The sequence below is a fragment of the Macaca thibetana genome, chromosome 13 (assembly GCF_024542745.1).
Source record: "Macaca thibetana thibetana isolate TM-01 chromosome 13, ASM2454274v1, whole genome shotgun sequence".
NCBI classification, from domain to species: Eukaryota; Metazoa; Chordata; class Mammalia; order Primates; family Cercopithecidae; genus Macaca; species Macaca thibetana.
In genome coordinates, this window is record NC_065590.1 from 37,505,627 (window position 1) to 37,528,774 (window position 23,148).

Sequence of the window (23,148 nt, forward strand, 5' to 3'; positions counted from 1 at the left end):
CAGTTTCTCATTAGATCCATTTAGAGTCATGATAAATAAACCACTAGTAGCAATCTGCTATCTTTATTTTTTTAGGCTCTTGGATGTTTGTTGTATAAATTATGCTACTTCACTTTACCATTTGGGGAGAGTCAGGTGGCAATTTGTGATGGAAACTTCACAATTCCTGATAATTCTCGATATTCTCAAGACATGCACTGCCTAATTAGTAAGTATTTTAAGCTTCTAGTTTCATATTTTTATTTCTGATCACAAAGAATGAATTGGCGGATAAAGGGGGATTAGATTCCAGGAGTAATGAGTTAGATGCAAAGGTAAAGAAATTAGTTGATAATGATTGGGAACTCAAAGACAATGTAACAGTGTCTAGTTAGAGTGGTGGGTCTTTTTGCTAGAAATCTGAAGTTCTGTTTCACACCTGAGCCCAGCCACCCAAGCAGAAATCCTAACTGCCTGGAGCAGAATAGTGCTTCTATATTCTGTTGCAGTCTCTATGAAAGCTCCAGTACCAAAGGAGTCCAGCTGACTCATATCAAGTGATAAGAAATTCATCTTTGCAAAACTGGAAGCAACTCAAATGAAAATGATTGCAGTGCATTCACTGGGGTGAATACATAATTAAGACTATATAACTCCATGGAACCAGGTTTTTCCTCTCATTTAGGTTAATCACGGGATTTTGATAAGATGCCTCTAAACTCAATGCTTTCTTAAAAATAGTCTTAAGATTCCCCACTATTTGGTATCATCATAGCAAGCATATGTACTAACATTCATTAACCAGATGGTAGAATAAGTAATCTTAAAAAAAAAAAAAAAAAAAGAATAATCTTTGCACAAAGCCCCTATACTAAAATGCTAAAGAAGCAGAGATTTTTATCATCTTTCCACATTGGTCAAGACTCTTAACATCTAAGTTTTAACTGTTATGGATTGATTATAAATCTTGAGTAACCCAGTTTGGGTCCTGCATGGGGATATACTGGAAAAAATAGAAGCAGCAAATGTGAGTGGAGCATCTGACATTTGTTGAGGGCCTACTTATGCCTCATTTAATTCTTAAAATCCTTTATATATTAAATATAATTATTCCCATTATGCAAATGAGAAAACTGAAACTGAGAAAATGTAGATAACTTATCCACTTAACATAGATACAGCTTTTAAGGTGCTGCCCATTCCATTGTGCCAGTTTTGTCAATCAGCCTCTTCCATTTATTAACAAAAAAAGGAGGAATATTTAAAGGACTAGATTATGACATTTAATAATTGTTGAATTGTTTTAAGAGATAAAGCATTATATTCATGTTAGAATTCCAGGTATGTAAGTGAGATTGGTAGGAAATATGGGAAAATGGCCAACTTTGATATTAGACTAGTATTATTTTTTGATAATTTTTAAAACATTTATGCAGTAAATTCATATTGGGAAAAACAACTCTTTATGAATATCTATACCATGGACATCTTTCCCAAACTGCTTGCAGAACATTTGGCAACTCCACTGTCACCCTAAACGCACAGATCTAAAATTAAGTTTATCATCATTAGCCCTCCTTCCTTCTTTTTACCCTCAATACCTAGTTCCCCTGCCCTCTTTTCAGTTTCTCTCAGTGGTATCACCATTGAAGCCTATAAAAGTGAAATTTAAGATTTCTTTGGATCCAGCTAGCAAGAGAGAGGAAAGGTTCAATCATTTTCTCAGTCATATTCCTTTTTTGGAGTTTCTACTATTTTCTTTATACGTACATCACTGTCACCATAGTATATACAGACTCTGTCAGCTCATGCCTCTACTGTTGGACTGGTCACCAGCTTTTCTCTCTCTCTTCAACCCATCCAGCACACCCTCACCAAAAGTTTCCTCTTATAAAACACCACCTCTCATGTCCCTGATTAGGAAACTAGCGGCTTGCCAATGGTCCCACAGTAGGGCTCAGCTTCTTAGCATGGCATTTAAGATTCTGATTCTGATTGCATGCCACCCACTCAGCCTTCTCTCTACCCTGTCCTTCTGGCTCCTCTGTTTACTTGCAGCAAGACACTCTCTTGTCTTTCTCCACGTCCTTCTTTGCTCAGACTGTTCTCTCAACTGGAATGTCTTTTTCACTGCTTCCCCCCTGACTGACTTCTGTCCTGCCTTCAAGGGCCAGCTCAAGCTCTGCCTCTTCTGCAAGGCGGTCACAAGGCTGCAGCCTCCCTGATCTTTTTGGAACTTAGTGTCCAGAGCATTCACTTTATTATTTAAGCAGTCAGCTGCCTTGTGTTGTTGTTTGCATATATATGTGTATGTTTGTGGTCTTCTTAAGGATTTTTTTTCCTCCTAAGGATTTTTCCAGCCTCAGGGAGGCAGAAGCTTAGAGGACCTGGAAATAGACAATTGATCTATAGGTCACAGGAAAAGTAAATATGCATATGTTACTTTGTAATTTTTTTAAATCTGGAAACCAGCTAATATTTCCAACAAAAGAATAAGTAAATTCATGAAATTTGGGTTTTGGTTATAATTATTAAGAATAATCATTCATTTAGTAAGATAAGATGAACCAAGGAAGCCCATGGTAAGACCGTGTAACCTCCTAGGTATTGGAGTATGCAGGTGGTAACTTTCATATTGAGAGCTTGAGTGGTAAGATGGTGTAACGTCCTAGGTATCAAAGTATGAAGGTGGTAACTTTCATATTGAGAGCTTGAGTCCCTCTGGTGCAAAGCATAGAATATGAACTTTAAGTATCTTTGCTACAATCCACATATTTTATTTTTATTTTCTTATAGATATTAAATATTTCAGGAACATTAGAGCTTCTCTTTCTAAGGGGGAGAAAAGGGGCTAATTATACTGTCTGAGTTCTATGAAAAATAAAAGTTTAAAAACAAAACATTGGGAATAGAGAGAGTAATGATGCTTCCTAACTAGTGTAATAACTGTTGGAATATTATTAAATAAATTCACGTATGTTTGCCTTAGGATATATGTTGGAACCAGACCCTGACAAAAGGCCGGATATTTACCAGGTGTCCTACTTCTCATTTAAGCTACTCAAGAAAGAGTGCCCAATTCCAAATGTACAGGTACGTGAATGGTGCTACTTAAAGGGACTAAACATTATCAGATTGCCATTTTGAGTTCTTGGGGTGTTAATCAACTGTTTAAATGAATATAGATGTCCCTTGCTTTATCTACTAGGGGGCGTTCAAGCAAAGCTAATTGTGAAGCAATCGCCATAAAGGGAATCCAATTTTCCCATGGAATTTAATTATAAAACTGAAGCAATTGTACTGAACAAAAAAAATGCCCTAGGGATTGAGTTGGACACTCTGAATGAAGATTGACCAACTTCATGTCTGTCAACTCTTCTAGTTCTCTAAGAGCCACATGCCTGTTGTAGTCACCTGGAGGTGATTAGGCAGGCTGCTTTCCTGAGGCAAGGCCTTGGACATGCCCCCATGCCTGTTAGAACCTACGCCCCCTGTCCCTGTTCTCCTTCCTTGCAGCAGAGCTTTCTTGATTTTGCTTCTGCTGTTGGCCATTTATAACTCACACTCCTCTTTCTCTGTCCTTCCAGCACATCAAGCCATAAGAATGTTTTCTACATTTAGTAATCCTAAACTCTGCACTCACAGTTTTCAGAGTAAAATGCTTGCATATGTCCTTTTTACAGACTTCAAATGTTGATAATACGGCTGGGCGTGGTGGCTCATGTCTGTAATCCCAACACTTTGGGAGGCTGAGGAGGGTGGATCACCTGAGGTCAGGAGTTCAAGACCAGCCTGACCAACATGGCAAAACCCCGTCTCTACTAAAAATCCTTGCATATTTTTCACGTCATATTGTGATCTATTTTTCTTAAACATTTTGTGAATAGATGCTATAATAAATAGATTCTAACCTGAAATTTTCTTGCTAGTTCCTCGAATAATGAACTTTTGATTTCACTGCTGGGGCTTAAGGGTGCTACTCCTCTTTCACTCTCACATTTGAAATCAGATGTGGGGTCATCCAGGTGGAGCTCAGAATATTGGCTTTATTACTAATAAGCTTGAGTCAGAAGATGCAGCTCGACCAGTCAGGCTCACTAGCATTAGACCCACATGACTGAGATGTAAACACCTGATTCCTGGGGGACCGGCTCTTCTCTAAAGGAAGGAGGGCAACAGCAAACTGGACCAGCTCAGTTTTTCCACAGTCTTATCAGTCACAGAAGTCAACTCTTCTCCTTTGGGAGAGGAATGCTTGAAGAAGAGGAAGTGCTAGAAGTTTTCCAGCAGAAAAATCTCCCCTCACCTGGAAACATGAAGGAAGCAAGAGGACCCTCCTAAAAGGCCAGTTTTATAGCTAGTATTATGTGTTGGGTTTCCCAGATTAAAACGAGGGATACTGTGCAGTAACCAAACATGACTTTCTTCTTTTGTAGTCCCACTTTTCCATTCGTAAAGTTAAATAATGTGAGATCTAAGTGGAAGCATTCAGATTGGTAGCTAGTTTTTCAAAAGTACACCTCACAAGTCTCATGTCGTTTGGTACTCAGTAGTGGTAAGCACCTGTTTTAGGGTTAGGGACAGCTAGCTGGTGCTCCCTCATGAGGTATTATTAGATGGATAGTGCAGATTTCAAGCCAGAGGATCTCTCCTTGGCTTGTGGACTGAGTAGTGCCTCACATGTTGGAAAGGGTACTGGCTCAGCAGCCATACACAGGGGTGGCTGTGGTTTTCTCTGAGCATTCTGACTGGCAGACTCAGTGCACCCTGGTTTGACACATTGATAAGCTCGAACGAAGATCTGTCTGGGATCCAGAATAATACCAGCTGCAGACTTTTCCTTCCCATTCCTTTCATAGCATCACTTCTAAGCTGTGGCACAGGAGAAGTGTACTGAGATCAAGCCCCAGTGACTCAGCGTGGTACAGAAGGTAGAGAATAATCAGGGAATGTGTGCTGCACACAAGCTACTCTCTCCTCTTCTTCCCTGACTATGGCTGAGTCTGACATGCATTTGGTTAACTTTCCTTCCCTCTACCAGACAGACCGCAGGGCCTGGAAGCTGCTCCAGAAGATCCCAAAATGTGTTTCCATCAGCTCTCAGTCCCAATCAGGCTGCTTATTCTTTAACAAAGAAATCTACGATGTCCTTTTTTTGTTTTGTTTTGTTTGCAATTCTATAGAACTCTCCCATTCCTGCAAAGCTTCCTGAACCAGTGAAAGCCAGTGAGGCAGCTGCAAAAAAGACCCAGCCAAAGGCCAGGTAAGAAATGCCTTCGTGAGCACATGTCCTCCTTGGATTGCCACAGCAGCAGGGAAGGATGCCTGTGTTTCTTGATTCTTACGTATGCTGTCGTGACCAGGGGCTTCACAGATCAGGAAAGCAAGCTCTGTCTTGCCTAGGCAGAAACTGTTCTTTGGGAATCCAAAAAGGAATATCATAAAACATTGTGATCTACATTTGAAAGAGAATCAAGAACTCTAAAGCTATTTTCTTTGCATGGGAATAGGCTCAGGGGCATTCAGAGATGAGGCAACAGCAGACTTTAAATGTTGCTAGTATGGCCAGGCGTGGTGGCTCACATCTGTAATCCCAGCACTTTGGGAGGCCAAGGAGGGTGAATCACCTGAGGTCAGGAGTTCAAGACCAGCCTGGCCAACATGACAAAACCCCGTCTCTACTGAAAATACAAAAATTAGCCGGGTATGGTGGCACACACCTGTAGTCCCAGCTACTTGGGAGGCTGAGGCAGGAGAATCACTTGAGCCCAGGAGGTGGAGATTGCGGTGAGCTGAGATCACGCCACTGCACTCTAGCCTGGGTGACAGAGCAAGACTCCATCTCAAAAAAAAAAAAAAAAAAAATTGTTGCTAGTACAAGAGTATCCTAAACATTAGCCAGGTGTGGTAGCACGTGCCTATGGTCCCAACTACCCTGGAGGCTGAGGCAGGAGAATTACTTGAGGTTAGGAGTTTAGGATCCGCCTGGGCAATACAGCGAGACCCTTTTTAAATTTTTTAAATTTTAAATTAAATCTTTTTAAAATTTTTAAAAAGTATACTAAACATGTGTCCTGACTTTTGGTTAGCCACATTCACCACTCTAATACTCAGCCTCCCTTTCCTTCTTACTTTCTATGGCTCCAACTACATTAGGAAAGTGCAGGTCAAAGCACCAGGTCCATGAACAGCAGAAGACTCTCCGGGTCTTAGCTAATCACAGTCTATTGAACCTAGGTTCTTCCAAAAAGCAGATGCCAAAAGAGGATTAAACAAAGATGTTATTTGGGGAAATGCCCACGTGAGAGAAAACAGGGAGGGAGTCAGGAAAGCCTGGGAGCGCCATCAGAAGGCAGTGCAAGTCTGACCCAGAGAGAGGGAGGAGAAGCATGGGTGAAGTGACCTAGACTGTCACACAACTTACATAAGACTCACCAAAGGTGTTGGGGTCCTTGTGCCAGTCAGCCAGCAGATAGTCCCTCATCTCCTAGGAATTCCCGTGGGTTGGAGGTTAGGGCTGGCAGCAACCTATGGGAAGCATGGCGCCAGGGCAAACACCACAGCAGTGGTGGACTTAGTGCTGCATTTTAGGAATGCAGCATCTGGGCATCGGGGTTTTATGCTCCCTGTAGGTGAAGGTCTACAAGGCACATTCGCATGGCTGCCACACCTTCCAAATGGCAGATTCTAGAGGTAGCACAGGAGTTATTTATACTCCTCTTTTTTATACCACCATGGCGAGGAAGTGCTAACAGCAAACTGCATCAACAAAGTATTCTGGATGGGAATATGTGAATTTTAATAGAACACTAAAATAACATCTGTATCTTAAAAAATTATTTAATATTTATTAAATGTCTACTGTGTACATGAAGTTATTTTAGATGTGCCTCTAAAATAGTGAGACTTTGATTTTTAATGAACGTAGCAAACTTGCTTAACAAGCAAAACTTGTTACTTTGTAGTCTGTCCATTTCTTTCACTAATTCGGCCATGCTCACCTCTTTGGGAGTTGTTTTTGGGCTGATTTAAGTAGCTTAGTCTTTTGTGCTCATGGCTGTCTCATAGTAGGCTCAAACATGATATGTGCAGAGGCTAAGCAATGATCCCTTTCCCCACTCCACTCCACAAAACAGACACATTGAAGTCCATACAAACTAATATTTTGGACATTCTACAATTAATAAAACAGATTCGTAGTTACTGATACATTTGATGTTCACATCTGCCTTATGATGTAGGCGTATGTGTTTTTCCCTTTTACATATAAAGGACCCAAAGCTGAAAGAGGGAAAGTGACATGCCCATTATCACACAGTTACTTAGTGAGGAACTAGAACTCAAATATAGTTTTCTTCGGCTCCAGATCCCATTGCTCTAAGATGTTCCCCTCAAGAGATGATCAACATGGAGGTTCTGCTGTTTGGGTTTCTACAGAAGCCTGTTCACCTCCCTCACCCTTGGCTTTTTCTTTTTTCCCCTTTTTTTTTTTGAGATGGAGTCTCACTCTGTCACCCAGACTGGAGTGCAGTGGCGTGATCTTGGCTCATTACAACCTCCGCTTCCCAGGTTCAAGCAATTCTTCAGCCTCAGCCTCCCGAGTAGCTGGGACTACAGGCACGTGCCACCACACCTGGCTAATTTTTGTATTTTTAGTAGAGATGGCGTTTCGCCATGTTGGCCAGGCTGGTCTCAAACTCCTGACCTCAAGTGATCCACCCGCCTCGGCCTCCCAGAGTTCTGGGATTACAGGCGTGAGCCACCATGCCCGGCCGGCTTTTTCTCTCTTACACCTTTCTTCTTTTCTCCAGCACATGTCCCATTTTTCTTCCCACCTCCCTTGCCCAAGTTATAGCCCCCCAGATGTGATAGCCTTTATGTCACCACTTCCCCAGCCAGCACAAGAGCATCTCTCTAACAGGTTGCCAGTGCAAAGTTTCTGGGCCTAGGATGGAGCTTGGAGGTACGTCATGGGAAGGACATGAGGCCAGCTGCTTTGTTTCCTGTTTTACATTCATGGAGGCTGTTTTGGAAATATTTTGACAAAACATATGCTTTGGAAATATTCTTGAAACTTGTTAATTTTGGCCTAAGCCCAGTTATACTCTCTAAAGTGGAGTTTCAAAGGATGGCCAACTCTGATCTCAGGTAGGTAGTAACTTGCTGCCTGGACTACTGTAAATTCGTGAAAGTTAGCACCTGGGCTTCTGCACCCTCACAAGGAGCAAGCAGTCTTCCCTATATTAGTTTGAAAGTGTTGGTCTGGTTGTGAGTTACAGCAAGTCCAAAATGACAGTTGTGTATAAAAGATAGATGTTTATTTTTTTCTCTCGAGTAAACAAAATCTGGAGGTAAGTAGTCCAAGGCCAGCATGGCAGTTCTGCTCCATGAAGCCCTCAGGGATCTAGACTTCTTCAAGCTAACCACGTCACCATTCCTACAGTGTAGCCCTGACTGCATGGATCAATATGGCAACATTCCTGCTCTTAGCAGCAGGATCAAGGAATAGTTGAAGAAGAAGACAGAAGGCTTGAACCAGTTATTTATTATGGTTGATGAAAACTGCCGCATGATAATCTTCTTACATCTCATGTAATGCCAGGACTTAGAAACGAGTTCACACCTATTTGCAAAAGAGACTGGGCAATGTGATTTTTACTCTGGGTGACCCTGTGCCCAGTTAAAACTTTTGTTACTGTGGAAAAAAGATAGTATGTATATTGGAAGAAATGGAGTTTCTGTCACACTTCCCAATTTTAAATCCTTTGACTTGAATTATTTACTTTTTCCTTCCAGTTGCCATGTGGGATTCACTCATCTGCATGCTTTTCATTGTAGAAAGACCACTTTCACAGCTAGTTGCAGCCAAGTTTGAATTCTCTTTGCATCTGAAAACCACGTGCCTCCAACCCCTCTTTACGTTATCACCCAAAGGGTATTTTGGGAAATCCTAGGAGGTACTAGGTAAAAGGGCCACAAGATGAAATAAACTTGAGAATGCTTAGAGAATGCAAAGAGAATGCATTCTACATAGCATTCTTTTTGAGATTCTTCTTGCATATTCACACATGAAAAGTTCTGCTAGAAGGAGAGCCACTCAATATATTTTGATCAGTGTGTTAAAAATTTATTTGCCCACCAAGCCTGTTTTCAGAAGGTCTAGTAACTGTGGCATCCTGTGGGAGATCCTTTGGGAAGCATCGATTAAGCAGACCTGGAAGGTTCAGGTGGATGTGGAAGCGGAAGCATTGTGTCCGCTGCCCACCCGCTTCCATTTTTTGCGTACTTTAATATGAACCTTTCTCTTTTCCTTTTCTAGACTGACAGATCCCATTCCCACCACAGAGACTTCAATTGCACCCCGCCAGAGGCCTAAAGCTGGGCAGACTCAGCCGAACCCAGGAATCCTTCCCATCCAGCCCGCCCTGACGCCCCGGAAGAGGGCCACTGTTCAGCCCCCACCTCAGGCTGCAGGTTTCTATCTAGATTGGTTTGAAACTCAGTACACCTCTTTGTCATTCTGGACAACAAGAAAGTCTTGGAAAGCCTGGTTTGCTTTAGGATTGGAATCCAGAGGCACACAGAGATAACAGTGTTCCTTGAGGAACAGGTGGCAGCTGCCGTTGAAATTGTATGGCAGTGGCCAGGCGTGGTGGCTCACGCCTGTAATCCCAACTCTTTGGGAGGCCAAGGCAGGTGAATCATCTGAGGTCAGGAGTTAAATTTCGAGACCATCCTGGCCAACATGATGAAACCCTGTTTTGCCAAAACAAAAAAAAAAAAGCCAGGCATTGTGGTATGCGCCATAATCCCAGCTGCTGGGGAGACTGAGGCAGGAGAATTGCTTGAACCTGGGAGGCAGAGGTTGCAGTGAGCCGAGACGGCACCATTGCACCCCAGCCTGGGTGACAAGAGTGAAACTCCATTTCAAAAAAAAAAAAAAAAAAAAGAAATTGTATGGCAAATGGCTGGCAAAAGGGGAGGCCTTCTTGAATTCTGAGATACATCTCCAAGACCACTAAAGCCCGTTGTCTCTTTTTCTAGACTTGGCCCTAATTTTTGCAGTTTGGAACCTTATCCTCCCTCTTTATTTCATATATTTCCCTTTGCTTTTAAAGAAATAAGACTCTTCCAAAGTGTTGAGTTCAGTCCAGGGCAGCTTCCCTGTTCTGTTAATTAAACTTTGGGACATTGAAATGGGCTAGGGGAGATGATTGGGTAGAAAGCATTATTTTATTCATTTGCCTCCCAGCCTACAAAAATGCCTGGTTGGGTCTAATACATCAACAGTTAAAGATGCCTGGAAGAGACAGGACTGAAGAGGCTGAAGAGCTTGGACTAGCAGACAAGTTACTTTCTTTTTTTTTTTTTTTTTTTTTGAGACGGAGTCTCGCTCTGCCACCCAGGCTGGAGTGCAGTGGCCGGATCTCAGCTCACTGCAAGCTCCGCCTCCCGGGTTCACGCCATTCTCCTGCCTCAGCCTCCCGAGTAGTTGGGACTACAGGCGCCTGCCACCGCGCCCGGCTAGTTTTTTGTATTTTTTAGTAGAGACGGGGTTTCACCGTGTTAGCCAGGATGGTCTCGATCTCCTCGCCTCGTGATCTGCCCGTCTCGGCCTCCCAAAGTGCTGGCATTACAGGCTTGAGCCACCGCGCCCGGCGTTACTTTCAATTTTAGGAAGTTTGGGGTCTGATGGGCTGAGATACAAAGAAACTGAATTATTTTCATATATGCCTGAAAAAAAAAATATAAACAAGACTCCTCTCTTTTGACATTCACAGAAGAATATTGTTTCTTCAATGCTTTGTCTCTTGAAGTATCTACCACCCTTCATGTTTTGGCATGCTGTTTCTAATGAGATGAGGGAGCTTTGTTTCATAAAAAGGATGGATCCAAAATATCGAATAACTGAACCGTACCAGGAAGCTGCTTTTGGGGAATTTGGTGGCCATCTACTTATAGCCAGGCCTCCAGACTAGGATAAGCTACATATAAAACACCAGGGAATGATTTTGTCATGCTGCATGCCAAGAGGGGCAAAGCCTGTGCATATGTACCAAAGGCCAGCTGAATATGTAGACATTTGGGGTGCCAACTAAATTTGTAATTGACTAAATGAGATGATTAATAACGGAAGACTTTCTTAAGGAGGCAATATTGAACCTTGTTTTGAAAAATTTGTAACACATAATGTAGCAAGAAAGACATTCCAGGTGGGACAGAGCATGTGGAAAGACAGTGAGGAGCACATGAATCTGGGGATACTCTGCCCACTTGTCACCCCTTATTAATTGTTTTGGCAAGACAGAAAGCCATTTTTTTGTGGAAGAGTTTGGAACCCTTACATGGACTTTATTCTCATTGCAGGATCCAGCAATCAGCCTGGCCTTTTAGCCAGTGTTCCCCAACCAAAACCCCAAGCGCCACCCAGCCAGCCTCTGCCACAAACTCAGGCCAAGCAGCCACAGGCTCCTCCCGCTCCACAGCAGACGCCTTCCACTCAGGCCCAGGGTCTGCCCACTCAGGCCCAGGCCACACCCCAGCACCAGCAGCAACTCTTCCTCAAGCAGCAACAGCAGCAGCAACAACAGCCACCACCACCACAGCAGCAACCGGCAGGCACGTTTTACCAGCAGCAGCAGCAGGCCCAGACTCAGCAGGTAAGGTGGTCAGAGTGTGGCCCTTGCTTGCATATCTGAGTCATGACTGTGAAAAACCCACTAGGTAAAGGTATCTTCCCAAAGAGCCATTACATCACCGTTTCTCATAGATGTAGATACTAAAGCATTGGGAAGTGGATCTGTCACTCACACCCCTTTCACCCTGTTTCTCAGGCCACGAGGAATCCGTCACCTGATTGAGGGACATCAGTACAAGAGCTATTTTTTGGCTGGGTGCGGTGGCTCACGCCTGTAATCCCAGCACTTTGGGAGGCCGAGGTGGGCGGATCACGAGGTTAAGAGATCGAGACCATCCTGGCCAACATGGTGAAACCCCGTCTCTACTAAAAATACAAAAATTAGCTGAGAGTGGTGGCGCAAGTATGTAGTCCCGGCTATTTCGGAGGCTGAGGCAGAAGAATCGCTTGAACCCAGGAGGTGGAGGTTGTGGTGAGCTGAGATCGCGCCATTGCACTCCAGCCTGGGCAACAAGAGCGAGACTCTATCTCAAAAAAAAAAAAAAAGCTATTTTTTTAAGGACTACTTTTTTTTCTTCTTTTTTCTAATATAACTGTAACACCGTTATCATAAGAGAGGAAAAAATAACAATAGTTTCTTATTATCGAATATCCATTAGTGTTTAACTGTTTCTGATGTCTCATAATTAAGTTGGCTTGTTTGAATCAGTATCCAATACTAACAGAATGTATTTAGTTGGTCTATATTGTTTTCCATTATCTTTTCATATATTTTTTTCACATTTTTTTTGCTATGAATGTATTCATTTTATAATGATGAGTATATCTATTTTTTTTTTTGGAGATAGAGGTCTGCTCTGTTTCCCAGGCTGGAGGGAAGTGGTGCAGTTATAGCTCACTGCAACCTCCAGTTCCTGGGCTCAAGTGATCATCCCAGCTGAGTCTCTCAAGTAGCTAGGACTATAAGCATGTGCCACCATGCCTGGCTAATTTTTATTGATAGAGATGGGGTCTCATTATTTTGCCCAGGCTGGTCTCAAACTCTTGGCCTCAAGACATCCTCCCACCTCAGCCTCCCAAAGCATTGGAATTACATGCATTAGCCTATGCGGCTGGCTGATATATCTTTTAAGTCCCCTTTTATCCATAGGTTCCTCTCTTTTTTTTTTTTTGCTTTTTGTCATCTAATTTTTCAGAGAAACTTGATTATTTGTCCCGTGGAATTTTTGGCATTCTGGGTTTAGCTGATTGCATCCTGTGGTGTCATTTGATATGTTTGATCATCTTCCATGTACACTGGGAATTTCTCAAGGCTTACTCAGTATTTGAGTCAGTTTGACAGTTCTTTGTTCTTCCTGTTGCGTCATGTCAGGAGGTCTGTAATGTCTCACTAGCCTCTGTTTCACTGATATTAAGATCAGGGAACGTTTACTTTCAGATTTCCCTGAAGACTGTGTTTCCCAAAAAAAAAAGGAAAAAAAAAAAAAGATCAATCAGTGTATTGAGGTGTTGTCTGTCTGATCCATTTGTTTAATGCTCCCCATTAGCTTAGCAGCCATCACTGATCATTTGCCAAGTTCCTTAATTCATCAGGGATGGCACAATGATAGTCTAACATTCCCTCTTCATTTGAGGGCTGGACGTTTTCCATGAAGAAATTTTTTCATCAACTCTTTAGTTACCCTGAGGTACTGTTTGTACAGAAAGGGCAGGAAAAACACTTGATTCTTCCCTTTGTTTACTAGTTTTCAGAGTAATAAATTTGTTCTCTCTTACCGTCCAAAGGTGAACAGTGAGGTTTTTGTTTTGTTTAGTTTAGTATCATTAGGAATTCTTAGATTTTAACTTATTTGATATCTTTGAATACATTGTTTTTTTGTTGTTTTTACTAGAGATAGGGCCTTGCTGTGTTGCCCAGGCTGGAGTGCAGTGACTATTCACGGGCAGGATCCCACTACTAATCAGCCCTGGAGTTTTGACCTGCTCCATTTCCAATCTGGGCTGGTTCAATCCTCCTTAGACAGCCCGGTGGTCCCCTACTCCCAGGAGGTCCCCATACTGATTCTGACCTTAGTGCAGACACCCAACTAGCATAGCACACTACAACCCAGAACTCCTGGGCTCAAGCGATCCTCCCACCTCAGCCTTCTGAGTAGCTGGGACTACAGGTGCATACCACCGTGCCTGGCATATTAAGGTTTTAAAAATTTATTTATTTTAAAGCTCAGATTGCCCCAACGTTGGCCAGTGGAAGTCTGGTAACTCCAGTGGTCTTTAATGATTTCCTTGCTATCTAGGATCATGCTGCCCTCGACTTGAAATCATCCATTTTTTTTAGGAGCTCTGTTTCTTTTTAGTGGAAATAATGTTTAGAAACCACAGTTTTGATGCTAGAGATACCATTGGCCTAATGGATTGGTGGTTGTTTCTAGGCCTTCTCAGTGGACAATTAGAAAATATGTTTTGTTTTGTTTTGTTTTGTTTTGTTAGAGAATAGGCATTATGAATTGAGATTTATATTCCTAATTTGGATATTGAATTACTGGATTTCTGTTTAACTTCTTGGATTTTGTTGTGTTTTCATCTGGAAATCTTGATTCTTAACAGCATTAACATAATTAATTGTTCTATCGTTTTAAGATAGCAATAACCATATGATTACTGAAAACAGTTTAAGATTTCCTTGCCCATTTTACCCTTAGAATGATTAGCACATTATTTTCTGGAGCATTCAGCTACCAATTTGATACACCGGCTTATTTGCATTGTTTTGCTTTTGATTTTTAGTTATTACTTTTTAAATTTTAGTTTAATTCTGTTTTGTGGATGTGTAAAGCATTTACATAGTTTCAAAGTTAAATCTGCAAAAGTTCATCCCCGCCAACTCATGTATAGTGGTATTGCTCATTATTATTTACAACTTGAGAGTATTCTATTAGATATTTCCTTCAGGATATATCTATCAGTTTATTTAATCAGCCAGTCTCCTGTTGATAGACATTTGGGTTGTTTCCAGTATTTTGCTGTTATAAGTAGGCAGCTACTTTTTTTTGACGTCTTCTAATTTGTTAACCCTTTAACCTTGCCCCAGTAGACAAACAGTATCCTCCCAATTGACTCTAGTAACTACATAAAGTATACAGGATGTTCACAGATACAGTCTTGACCTTAGTTCATTGGCAGGCCCTTATTTTGATCTCTGTTTGTGTATGTAGCACATAGCCCCTAACAGTGGGGATTAGAGAGACATATAAGAAGTGTGGGCCAGGCACAGCGGCTCATGCTTGTAATCTCAGCACTTTGGGAGGCCGAAGCAGGAGGACTGCTTGAGCGCAGGAGGTCAAGACAGCCTGGGCAACATCGTGAGACTGTGTCTCTACGAAAAATAAGAAAAAAAATTAACCAGGCATGGTAGTGTGCACCTGTGATATCAGCTACTTAGGAGGCTGAGGTGGGATGATCACTTGAGCCCAGGAGGTCAAGGGTGCAGTGAGCCGAGATTGCTTGCACCACTACATTCCAGCCTGGGCAACAGAGCGAGACATGATCTCAAACAAACAACAAAAAAAGCTTCATAGAGTATACTGGCTATTTTGACTGTACTAAGGAAGTTTAATAAAAATAGAGCTCTTGGGAAATAATTTTTAGTAAGACTTGAGATGAGTCTGAATAGTTGAGTTAACATTTAGGTTATTCTTTTCTGTGTCATCATTTGCTTCAACCTATTCAGGTAGGGAAGCATTTTAATCTTGGCTGCTTTAAATCCCTGTATAAGAAGGATTACCTCTATGATTAGGAGATCGTTTATTAGCTCCTGCTATACTCTAGCTTATGGAGTCACATGATGTTTAGTCAGATAGCTTCCCTTAGGCAAGGCCCAGAAACCCACTTGGAAGGCCAGTCTGTAGTGCAGGAGGCAGCCTGGTGCAATGGATGGAGCCTAGCAGTGTAAGGGACTGCTGCTGTGTTGTATTTAATGCTCTGAGGTCTCCATCATGAGATTTTAGGCCTAGCCTCAAGACTTTTCTACTTGCCCTTGCCTTTGGCTTTAGCACTGGTCTTCATTGTTACTGAGACATTTGTCTTTTGTGACTATTATTCTGGGACAAGCCCTTATTCATCTTCTCATTTCTTGCTCAGTTTCAGGCAGTACATCCAGCAACCCAGCAACCAGCAATTGCTCAGTTCCCTGTGGTGTCCCAGGGAGGCTCTCAACAGCAGCTAATGCAGAATTTCTACCAGCAGCAGCAGCAACAACAACAACAGCAACAGCAACAGCTGGCCACAGCCCTGCATCAACAACAGCTGATGACTCAGCAGGCTGCCTTGCAGCAAAAGCCCACTGTGGCAGCAGGACAGCAGCCCCAGCCACCGCCAGCTGCAGCCCCACAGCCAGCCCCTGCCCAGGAGCCAGCGGTAAGAATCAACCAGAGCTCAGAGCACAAAAGCAGCGGAGGAGTGTGCAGTGAGAGTTAGGGAAAGGGTGGGAAAGATGGCAGCAGCGGATGATGGGTCAGGATGCTTTCCCACCTGGGTGGTTCAAATATTTGATCTGTCCTTGATATATCCAAGAATAGTATGAGATGTTCTGTAGAAGATAGAGGTTTTTAAAAAAATCATTCTAGGCTGCTGATGAAGAACCTTCGTAATTTTTATCTCTCTGAAACTAGGCTAGCAGGAAGATCTGTTCGTCATCTCTCTCACTGTCACTTTGAACAGTCAAGGACCTAGGCGGGATTAAAGTTAATCCCTTTCTCTTCTTCAAGGGGCAGTTTGATCCATTGTGCCCTTTCCAGGCCCTGAGTCCTCCATGTTGTGTTTATTCTTTGTCTTGGATGACATTATTAATCACATTATTTAAGTTTACCTTGCAGCTCCCGTCAAGGGCCTGCTTACCTGGGACCGTTCACCGTGGTGTAATCACCCTGGGTACCAGAGCATCTGAGTATCCAGTCATTTGAGCCGTCCTGTCAATTTAGAAATTGGGCATGTCCACTTTAGATATTGGCTGAGTATGGCATCAGAACCCCTCGTCTAATTGTCCTCTACAGTTTCAACACACACAGGCACATCATGCTTTAGCCTTTAATAAGTGGATTTTTTTTTCCGTAGTCATATTTTTCTGAGTGATAGTGATAGAAAAATTTATGGTGTTAGAAAAAGACATTTTGCATACCCAGCTGATAGAGTGTCACAGCTACCCTGTTACTCCCAGGGAAGTCCAACCACTAGACAAACAAAGGAAAAGTAAGAAACCGTCTTTCTGAGGATGGATTTGTAATAGAGTTTTGTCTCCCATCTTAAACAGAAAACCTACATCCCTTCGAAAGGAAGCAGTGCCCGTAGATTGTCTTCTTTAAGTCTCAGCTAAGTGTGTGTTTAGTGTCTTTACACCTTCGTTTCTAAAACAACTCAGACTTCCTGCAGGCGTGGAGTAGACAGTGAGTCTCTGTATTTTTAACAAGAGATAAAGTTCCTCTTGTTCATGGAAACAGAGTTTTTAAAAAAATTAGTGCATGATGTAGCTAGAAGGGACCTTAATTATCCAGTTCAGTCTCCTCATTTTATGGAATTGGAAACTGAGGCATAGACTAGAAAGTGATTGCCCCAGACATACAGACTGATGGTTGTGGAGCTGGGGCAATAATCAAAGAATCCTGATCTGTGTTTAAGTTTAATGATAACAGATGCTCATCCAGGGTGATAAAATGATCAACTACTACTGACTACACTTCTTACAAGGTTCCCCTGTGCTTTTCCTAGACAAAAGTGTCCACTTTCTTGGGAACGAATTATGAACCTTCTCCATGTTCTCTGGATGAACAAATACTTTGAACACTTTGCTCTGGGATAGTTGGTTTTAGGGACAGAGAGGAAACATGCTTTGGCCAGGAGCCGTAGAGCTTCTCAGCTTTGACCCACCCCTGTCTCCGCTGACTCTTGGCAGGGCTAATCTAGAGAAGCAAGTGAGTGAAGGTAAAGCGTACCCTGTAGCCATTTTAAAGCAATAAGTAGCAAAGGGAAAATGGCCATGTGCCCCAGATGTTTACTGCAGTCTTCTTAATAATAGCCCAAAGAATGGAAGCAGCCTAAATTGCTGAGGAACCCAACTGTGCAGCCATTAAAAAGCATGGTTATAAAGTCTGTACAAGAGTATGAAAAGAAATGCTCATGAGGTAATGTTAAAGGAATTGTGAAATTATGGAAAAACCATATACTTGAAAAGAGACTTAAAGTATAAGGTACCAAAAAGATAAGAATTGTATCTAGTTGTATTAGAGTGATGGAATAGAAGTCTCTTTTCTGTATTCTTACATTTCTTGATGTGATTATACTCCTTTTATAATTACATATTTTATTTTTTTTAAATCTTCAGCAAGATAAACATCTGAGTCTTTGTATTCCGTCTCCTATGGTCTCTCTCTCCCTCCTCCCACTTTCCAATCCTGGGATGGCATCATGGTGCAGAAAAGAGTCCTGAGCCACAGTCAGGAGACATGGGTTCCAGTTAACACTGTGACCTTGAATGAGCTCTTGTCCTCAGTACAGAAGTTGAAATCAACGTTTTCTAAGGTCCCTTTAAACTCTCACATTCTTTGATTCTAAGTGGAAGTACAACTGTCTGCCAGGGTTGCTGGGAGGTGTAGCTGAACAGATACAAACCACTTAGTGTCTGTAGATTGCTGTTATAGGGCAAGATGTCCTGAAGGAGGCATCTGATCTTCAGTGTGCTGCATTTGGAGAACAGAAGAGAAAAATGTTGTCCGAGTGGTGAGAAAACTACCCAACCCCTTTCCTTTATGCCATCAACCTAGAGACAAAACAACTCCGGATGTAAAATGCCCTGGGGATTTCACCATCCCTTCCCTCCAGTCCTTCATCTCGGAATAGAGTTGTCACTGGACTCTTCAAAATAAAAGGACCCAACAGTTTAGTATTCTTTTCAGATTAATGAATGTCTCATGAAATAAGCCAATTCAGTGTGTCCTCAAAGCCCTCTGACCCCTATGTGTGGTAGTATTCAGCCAGCTGTTACAGGCACAGCTCACTCTGGACCCCCAGAGGAAGTTGTGGAGCTGGAGCTGTGGTCGTCTTCACAGAGCACTTGGCCTCTCCTGCAGCAGGGCAGCGTTGTTACCCTTCTAACCTCTGATTGATATTAGAACCTTATATTGTAACATTCAGCCTGTTGGTAAAGTGGATGGAATGCTGACACGTGTACATAGTCTGCCTTAAATAAATTTTCCAAGTCCTGAGTACAAGATGAGGGCAGTCAATATCCCAAGCTAGAAGCATCCTGACCCGGGTATCTAGATAGTCTAGTTTCCTTAAACTCTCTCAGGGCCTGCCTTTATAGACACTGATACTGCAGGTGAACTGAGTTGCCACTTGGAGCAGCAACTCTAATCTGAGAGGAGGGACTGGAGGGAAGGGATGGTGAAATCCCTGGGGCATTTTATATCTGAAGTTATTTTATCTCTAGGTTGTTAGAGTAAAGGAAAGGGGTTGGGTGGCTTTCTTAACATTTTTTGTTCATTTTCCTTAATATAGGTGACTTATGCTTAAGGACCACTCATGTGGTCACAAGGATGTCTCATCTGTATGTTGTTCTGTGGTGGCAGTTTGGCCTGTTTTGAAAATGGCCCATATCACAAGAGTCCTTGTATTATTAGCTCAGTCATCATCAGCACCTTTTTTTTTTTCTTTCTTCTTAGTATATTCTCTGCCAGTTCTTCAATATTATGTCCACACTGAAGATTGAAACAAGTTAATCCCACTAAACTAATGCTATATATTTTCTTAGGAGTTGTCACAGAAATAGGATCTTGTATACCCATCCCATCAATGAAATAAAGAGCCTTAACAACAAAACAAAAAGGGGAATGCTTATCTATTCTTGATGGGAGTATAAGTTAGTTCACCCATTGTGGAAAGCAGTGTGGCGATTCTTCACAGAGCTAAAAACAGAACTACAGGCCGGGCGCGGTGGCTCAAGCCTGTAATCCCAGCACTTTGGGAGGCCGAGACGGGCGGATCACGAGGTCAGGAGATCGAGACCATCCTGGCTAACACAATGAAACCCCGTCTCTACTAAAAATACAAAAAAATTAGCCGGGCGAGGTGGCGGGCGCCTGTAGTCCCAGCTACTCGGGAGGCTGAGGCAGGAGAATGGCGTAAACCCGGGAGGCGGAGCTTGCAGTGAGCCGAGATAGCGCCACTGCACTCCAGCCTGGGCGACAGAGCGAGACTCCGTCTCAAAAAAAAAAAAAAAAAAAAAAAAAACAGAACTACTATTCAACCCAGCAATCCCATTACTGGGTGTATACTCAAAGGAATATAAATTGTTCTGCCATAAAGATACATGCATGTGTATGTTCATTGCAGCACTATTCATGATAGCAAAGACATGGGATCAACCTAAATGCCCATCAATGGGAGATTGGATAAAGAAAATGTGGTACATATACACCATGGAATACTATGCAGCCGTAAAAAGAAGAGAAGGAGGATGGAGGCTTTGCAAGAACATGGTTGGAGCTGGAGGCCATTATCCTTAGCAAACTATTGGAGGAATAGAAAACCAAATAGCACATGTTCTCACTTACAAATGGGAGCTATATGATGAGAACTCATGGATGCAAAGCGGGAAACAACAGACACTGGGGCCTCCTTGAAGGTGAAAGGTGGGAGGAGGGAGAGGATCCAAAAAAATAACTGTTGTGTACTAGGGCTTAGTACCTTGGTGACAAAATAATCTGTACAACAAACCTCCGTGACACGAGTTTACCTGTTTACCTGTATAACAAACCTGCGTGTGTACCCCGAACCTAAAATAAAAGTTTAAAACAAACAAGCAGTAACATTTATTAATCACGGTAGAATTCTCTCTGACTCACTCCCAACCTGTGGTCTCGCTATGGCAGAGAGCGAGGGATCTCAGCAGAAATCATTCAGCTTAAATGTGTTTCGCTGGAGATATGTCTTCATTGGCCTCTACCTGTAGTGATAGGATCTATTGCCTGCCCTTTGGAAGCATTCTGAATGAGTTTGTGTGTGACTCCAGAAATAGAACGTGGTCCTTTATGGTAAATTCTAGATGTTTACACCTGAAATAGCTTTTGCATTCTTATACTTTGGGCTGAATATGGTTAACATATGGTTACCCTGCATATTATTGCTGATGAAGATTGAAATGTATGTGTATCAGGCAAATACCATGTTATTATCAGTCTCAAAGTTGCAGCACAGATTGTCAAAGCCTGGGTTTTTCTTTCTGGGCGTTATTGATAAAATTAGCCATTTGAGTCTCATGTTAGCGCTTATGTGGCATTTTTTGTTGTTACGCTTTTCTGTTTGTTTTTCCTTTAATTTTTTTTTTTTTAATTTAATGAAACATTTTCCATCTCTCTTCCTAGCAGATTCAAGCCCCAGTAAGACAACAGCCAAAGGTTCAGACAACCCCACCTCCTGCCGTCCAGGGACAGAAAGTTGGATCTCTCACTCCACCCTCATCCCCCAAAACCCAGCGTGCTGGGCACAGGCGTATTCTCAGTGACGTAACCCACAGTGCCGTCTTTGGGGTCCCTGCCAGCAAATCAACCCAGCTGCTCCAGGCAGCTGCAGCTGAGGCCAGTCTCAATAAGTCCAAGTATGTGGTGCTTCCTCTTTGTCGTTCTTACCTCTGTGAGCGAGGTCTGCCTGCGGCTGCTAGTGTGTGATTCTTTGCGTAAGTGTGTAGATGCATGTAATGCAAATACAGTGGTGTGTATTTGTGTATGTTTGTTTAATTATTTCTGGTTTGTTTATTTTTCTGGCTTCTTGCATGTACATACATACATCTTGCACGTACTTGTGTTTAATGAGCAACTGTGAATTTGTCTTTAGTGCATGGGCCATACTAATCTTAAGAAGTCTTTTCCTACTTGGCCCACTGTTCTCATTCTCTCACCTGTTCCATGCTCTACAGTGTGCTTTCTGAACTCTCGATCTGACCGAGTCTCTCCATGCTGAAAATCTTTCATTGGCTCCTCATTACCTGTCAGATGATAGCTGAGCACCCTGCTTAACACAGAGGGCCTGTTGTGTTTCACAGGCAGACCTGCCACTCTTCACCTTCCTGAGCCCTTTGTTCCTCCTATGCCCTCTCCTGGAACTGCCACGCTCCTCCTTGCCCACCTAGGGAATGTTCATTTATTCATCAAGATCCATGTCAGAGGGTGACTTCTCCTTGACCCTTCTCTGATATGATGTATAATTGCTATCTGAACCTTTTTTTGAGCTTGTATGACATTGTATTGTCATTCATTATTTGTATGTCTGATTGAACCGGTTTGTGACAACAACCATGTCTTAGTCAACCTTTGGAAACCCAGTGACTGGTTCCGTGCCTGACGAGTAGATTTTGATGAGTGTTGAGTAAATGCAATTTCAGACCCTTAACTGTCTTGGAACCATGCGCTCTAAAGTTAACATCTTTCAATGAAGTTAAGAGAGACTTTATAAGAAAATAATATAATGATACTTAGATGCACAAAGTAGTGTTAACTGTCTTTATTTCTTTTTAATTGTGATGGTGGCCCTTAACTCTATGCATGCTGGATCCTGAGAGATGAGAGGCAGCCTAACTAGACCTCTTTCCTGCCCCTCTAGGGATCAGTTATTATAGATGTTATAGTGGTCACCACAAGGTACACAAGTCTAAGAACAGGTTGCTTTTAGATCCTGAACTGAAACAACTTGCAGATAAGACTAAAAAGCTAAGCAAGAGATTAAGGAAGTAGTGGGAGGTAGTGAGTCATGAAGGAGAGGAGACATTCATTTCATAAAGTGGAATGGGTATCTGTGGAAATTGTTCAGGTGCTATGGAAAGCCCTTTTAGGAAAACAGTGTGGGCCGGGCACAGTGGCTCACGCCTGTAATCCTAGCACTTTGGGAGTCCAAGGCGGGTGGATCACCTGAGATCAGGAGTTCAAGACCAGCCTGGCCAACATGGTGAAACCTTGTCCTACTAAAAATACAAAAATTAGCCAGGTGTGGTGGCATGCGCCTGTAATCCCAGCTACTCGGGAGGCTGAGGCAGGAGGATCGCTTGAACCAGGGAGACGGAGGTTTCAGTGAGTCGAGATCACACCATTGTATTCCAGCCTGGGTGAAAGAGCAAAACTCTGCCTTTAAAAAAAAAAAAAAAAATATATATATATATATATATATATATATATATACACACATACTGTGGTGGAAAATGAAGGTTTGACCTGGAAAATGAAGGTTTGACCCGGAAAAGAATTTGATCCTGAAACAAAGAGAAAATAAGTTGACCCTTTTTGTTTTGTTCAACTTTTATATCTTTTTGTTTCGTGGGGGTGGGAACCTACCTAGGTCTGCAACCACCACTCCATCAGGCTCTCCTCGGACCTCTCAACAAAACGTTTATAATCCTTCAGAAGGTTCTACGTGGAATCCCTTCGATGACGATAATTTCTCCAAACTCACAGCTGAAGAACTGCTAAACAAGGACTTTGCCAAGCTGG

The 23,148-nt window shown here is 42.4% G+C and overlaps 3 protein-coding genes and 1 non-coding gene across 12 annotated transcripts in view; 3 read left to right on the plus strand and 1 right to left on the minus strand.

The window, feature by feature from the left end:
• NFU1 (NFU1 iron-sulfur cluster scaffold) overlaps nucleotides 1-23,148 on the plus strand; it is a 532,135-nt gene that overhangs the window by 398,388 nt on the left and 110,599 nt on the right. The gene's annotated exons all lie outside the window — the stretch shown is intronic.
• Nucleotides 1-23,148, minus strand: part of SNRNP27 (small nuclear ribonucleoprotein U4/U6.U5 subunit 27) — a 716,203-nt gene that overhangs the window by 384,628 nt on the left and 308,427 nt on the right. The window lies entirely within an intron of this gene.
• AAK1 (AP2 associated kinase 1) overlaps nucleotides 1-23,148 on the plus strand; it is a 224,816-nt gene that overhangs the window by 150,442 nt on the left and 51,226 nt on the right. For 7 of the 9 annotated variants that reach the window (XM_050754373.1, XM_050754375.1, XM_050754378.1 and 4 more), the window contains exons 8-15: nucleotides 76-208; nucleotides 2,969-3,072; nucleotides 5,163-5,242; nucleotides 9,299-9,453; nucleotides 11,347-11,639; nucleotides 15,758-16,033; nucleotides 21,034-21,266; nucleotides 22,997-23,148. The exon at nucleotides 22,997-23,148 is cut by the window's right edge and continues 6 nt beyond it. In XM_050754373.1, coding sequence (XP_050610330.1) covers nucleotides 76-208; nucleotides 2,969-3,072; nucleotides 5,163-5,242; nucleotides 9,299-9,453; nucleotides 11,347-11,639; nucleotides 15,758-16,033; nucleotides 21,034-21,266; nucleotides 22,997-23,148 — 1,426 coding nt within the window. The remainder of the gene's footprint in view (nucleotides 1-75; nucleotides 209-2,968; nucleotides 3,073-5,162; nucleotides 5,243-9,298; nucleotides 9,454-11,346; nucleotides 11,640-15,757; nucleotides 16,034-21,033; nucleotides 21,267-22,996) is intronic. The other 2 variants (XM_050754374.1, XM_050754381.1) reach the window with 1 other exon arrangement.
• LOC126934544 (small nucleolar RNA SNORA36 family) lies at nucleotides 10,109-10,240 on the plus strand. The gene has a single exon (XR_007719009.1). It is a non-coding gene; the product is annotated as a small nucleolar RNA SNORA36 family (small nucleolar RNA).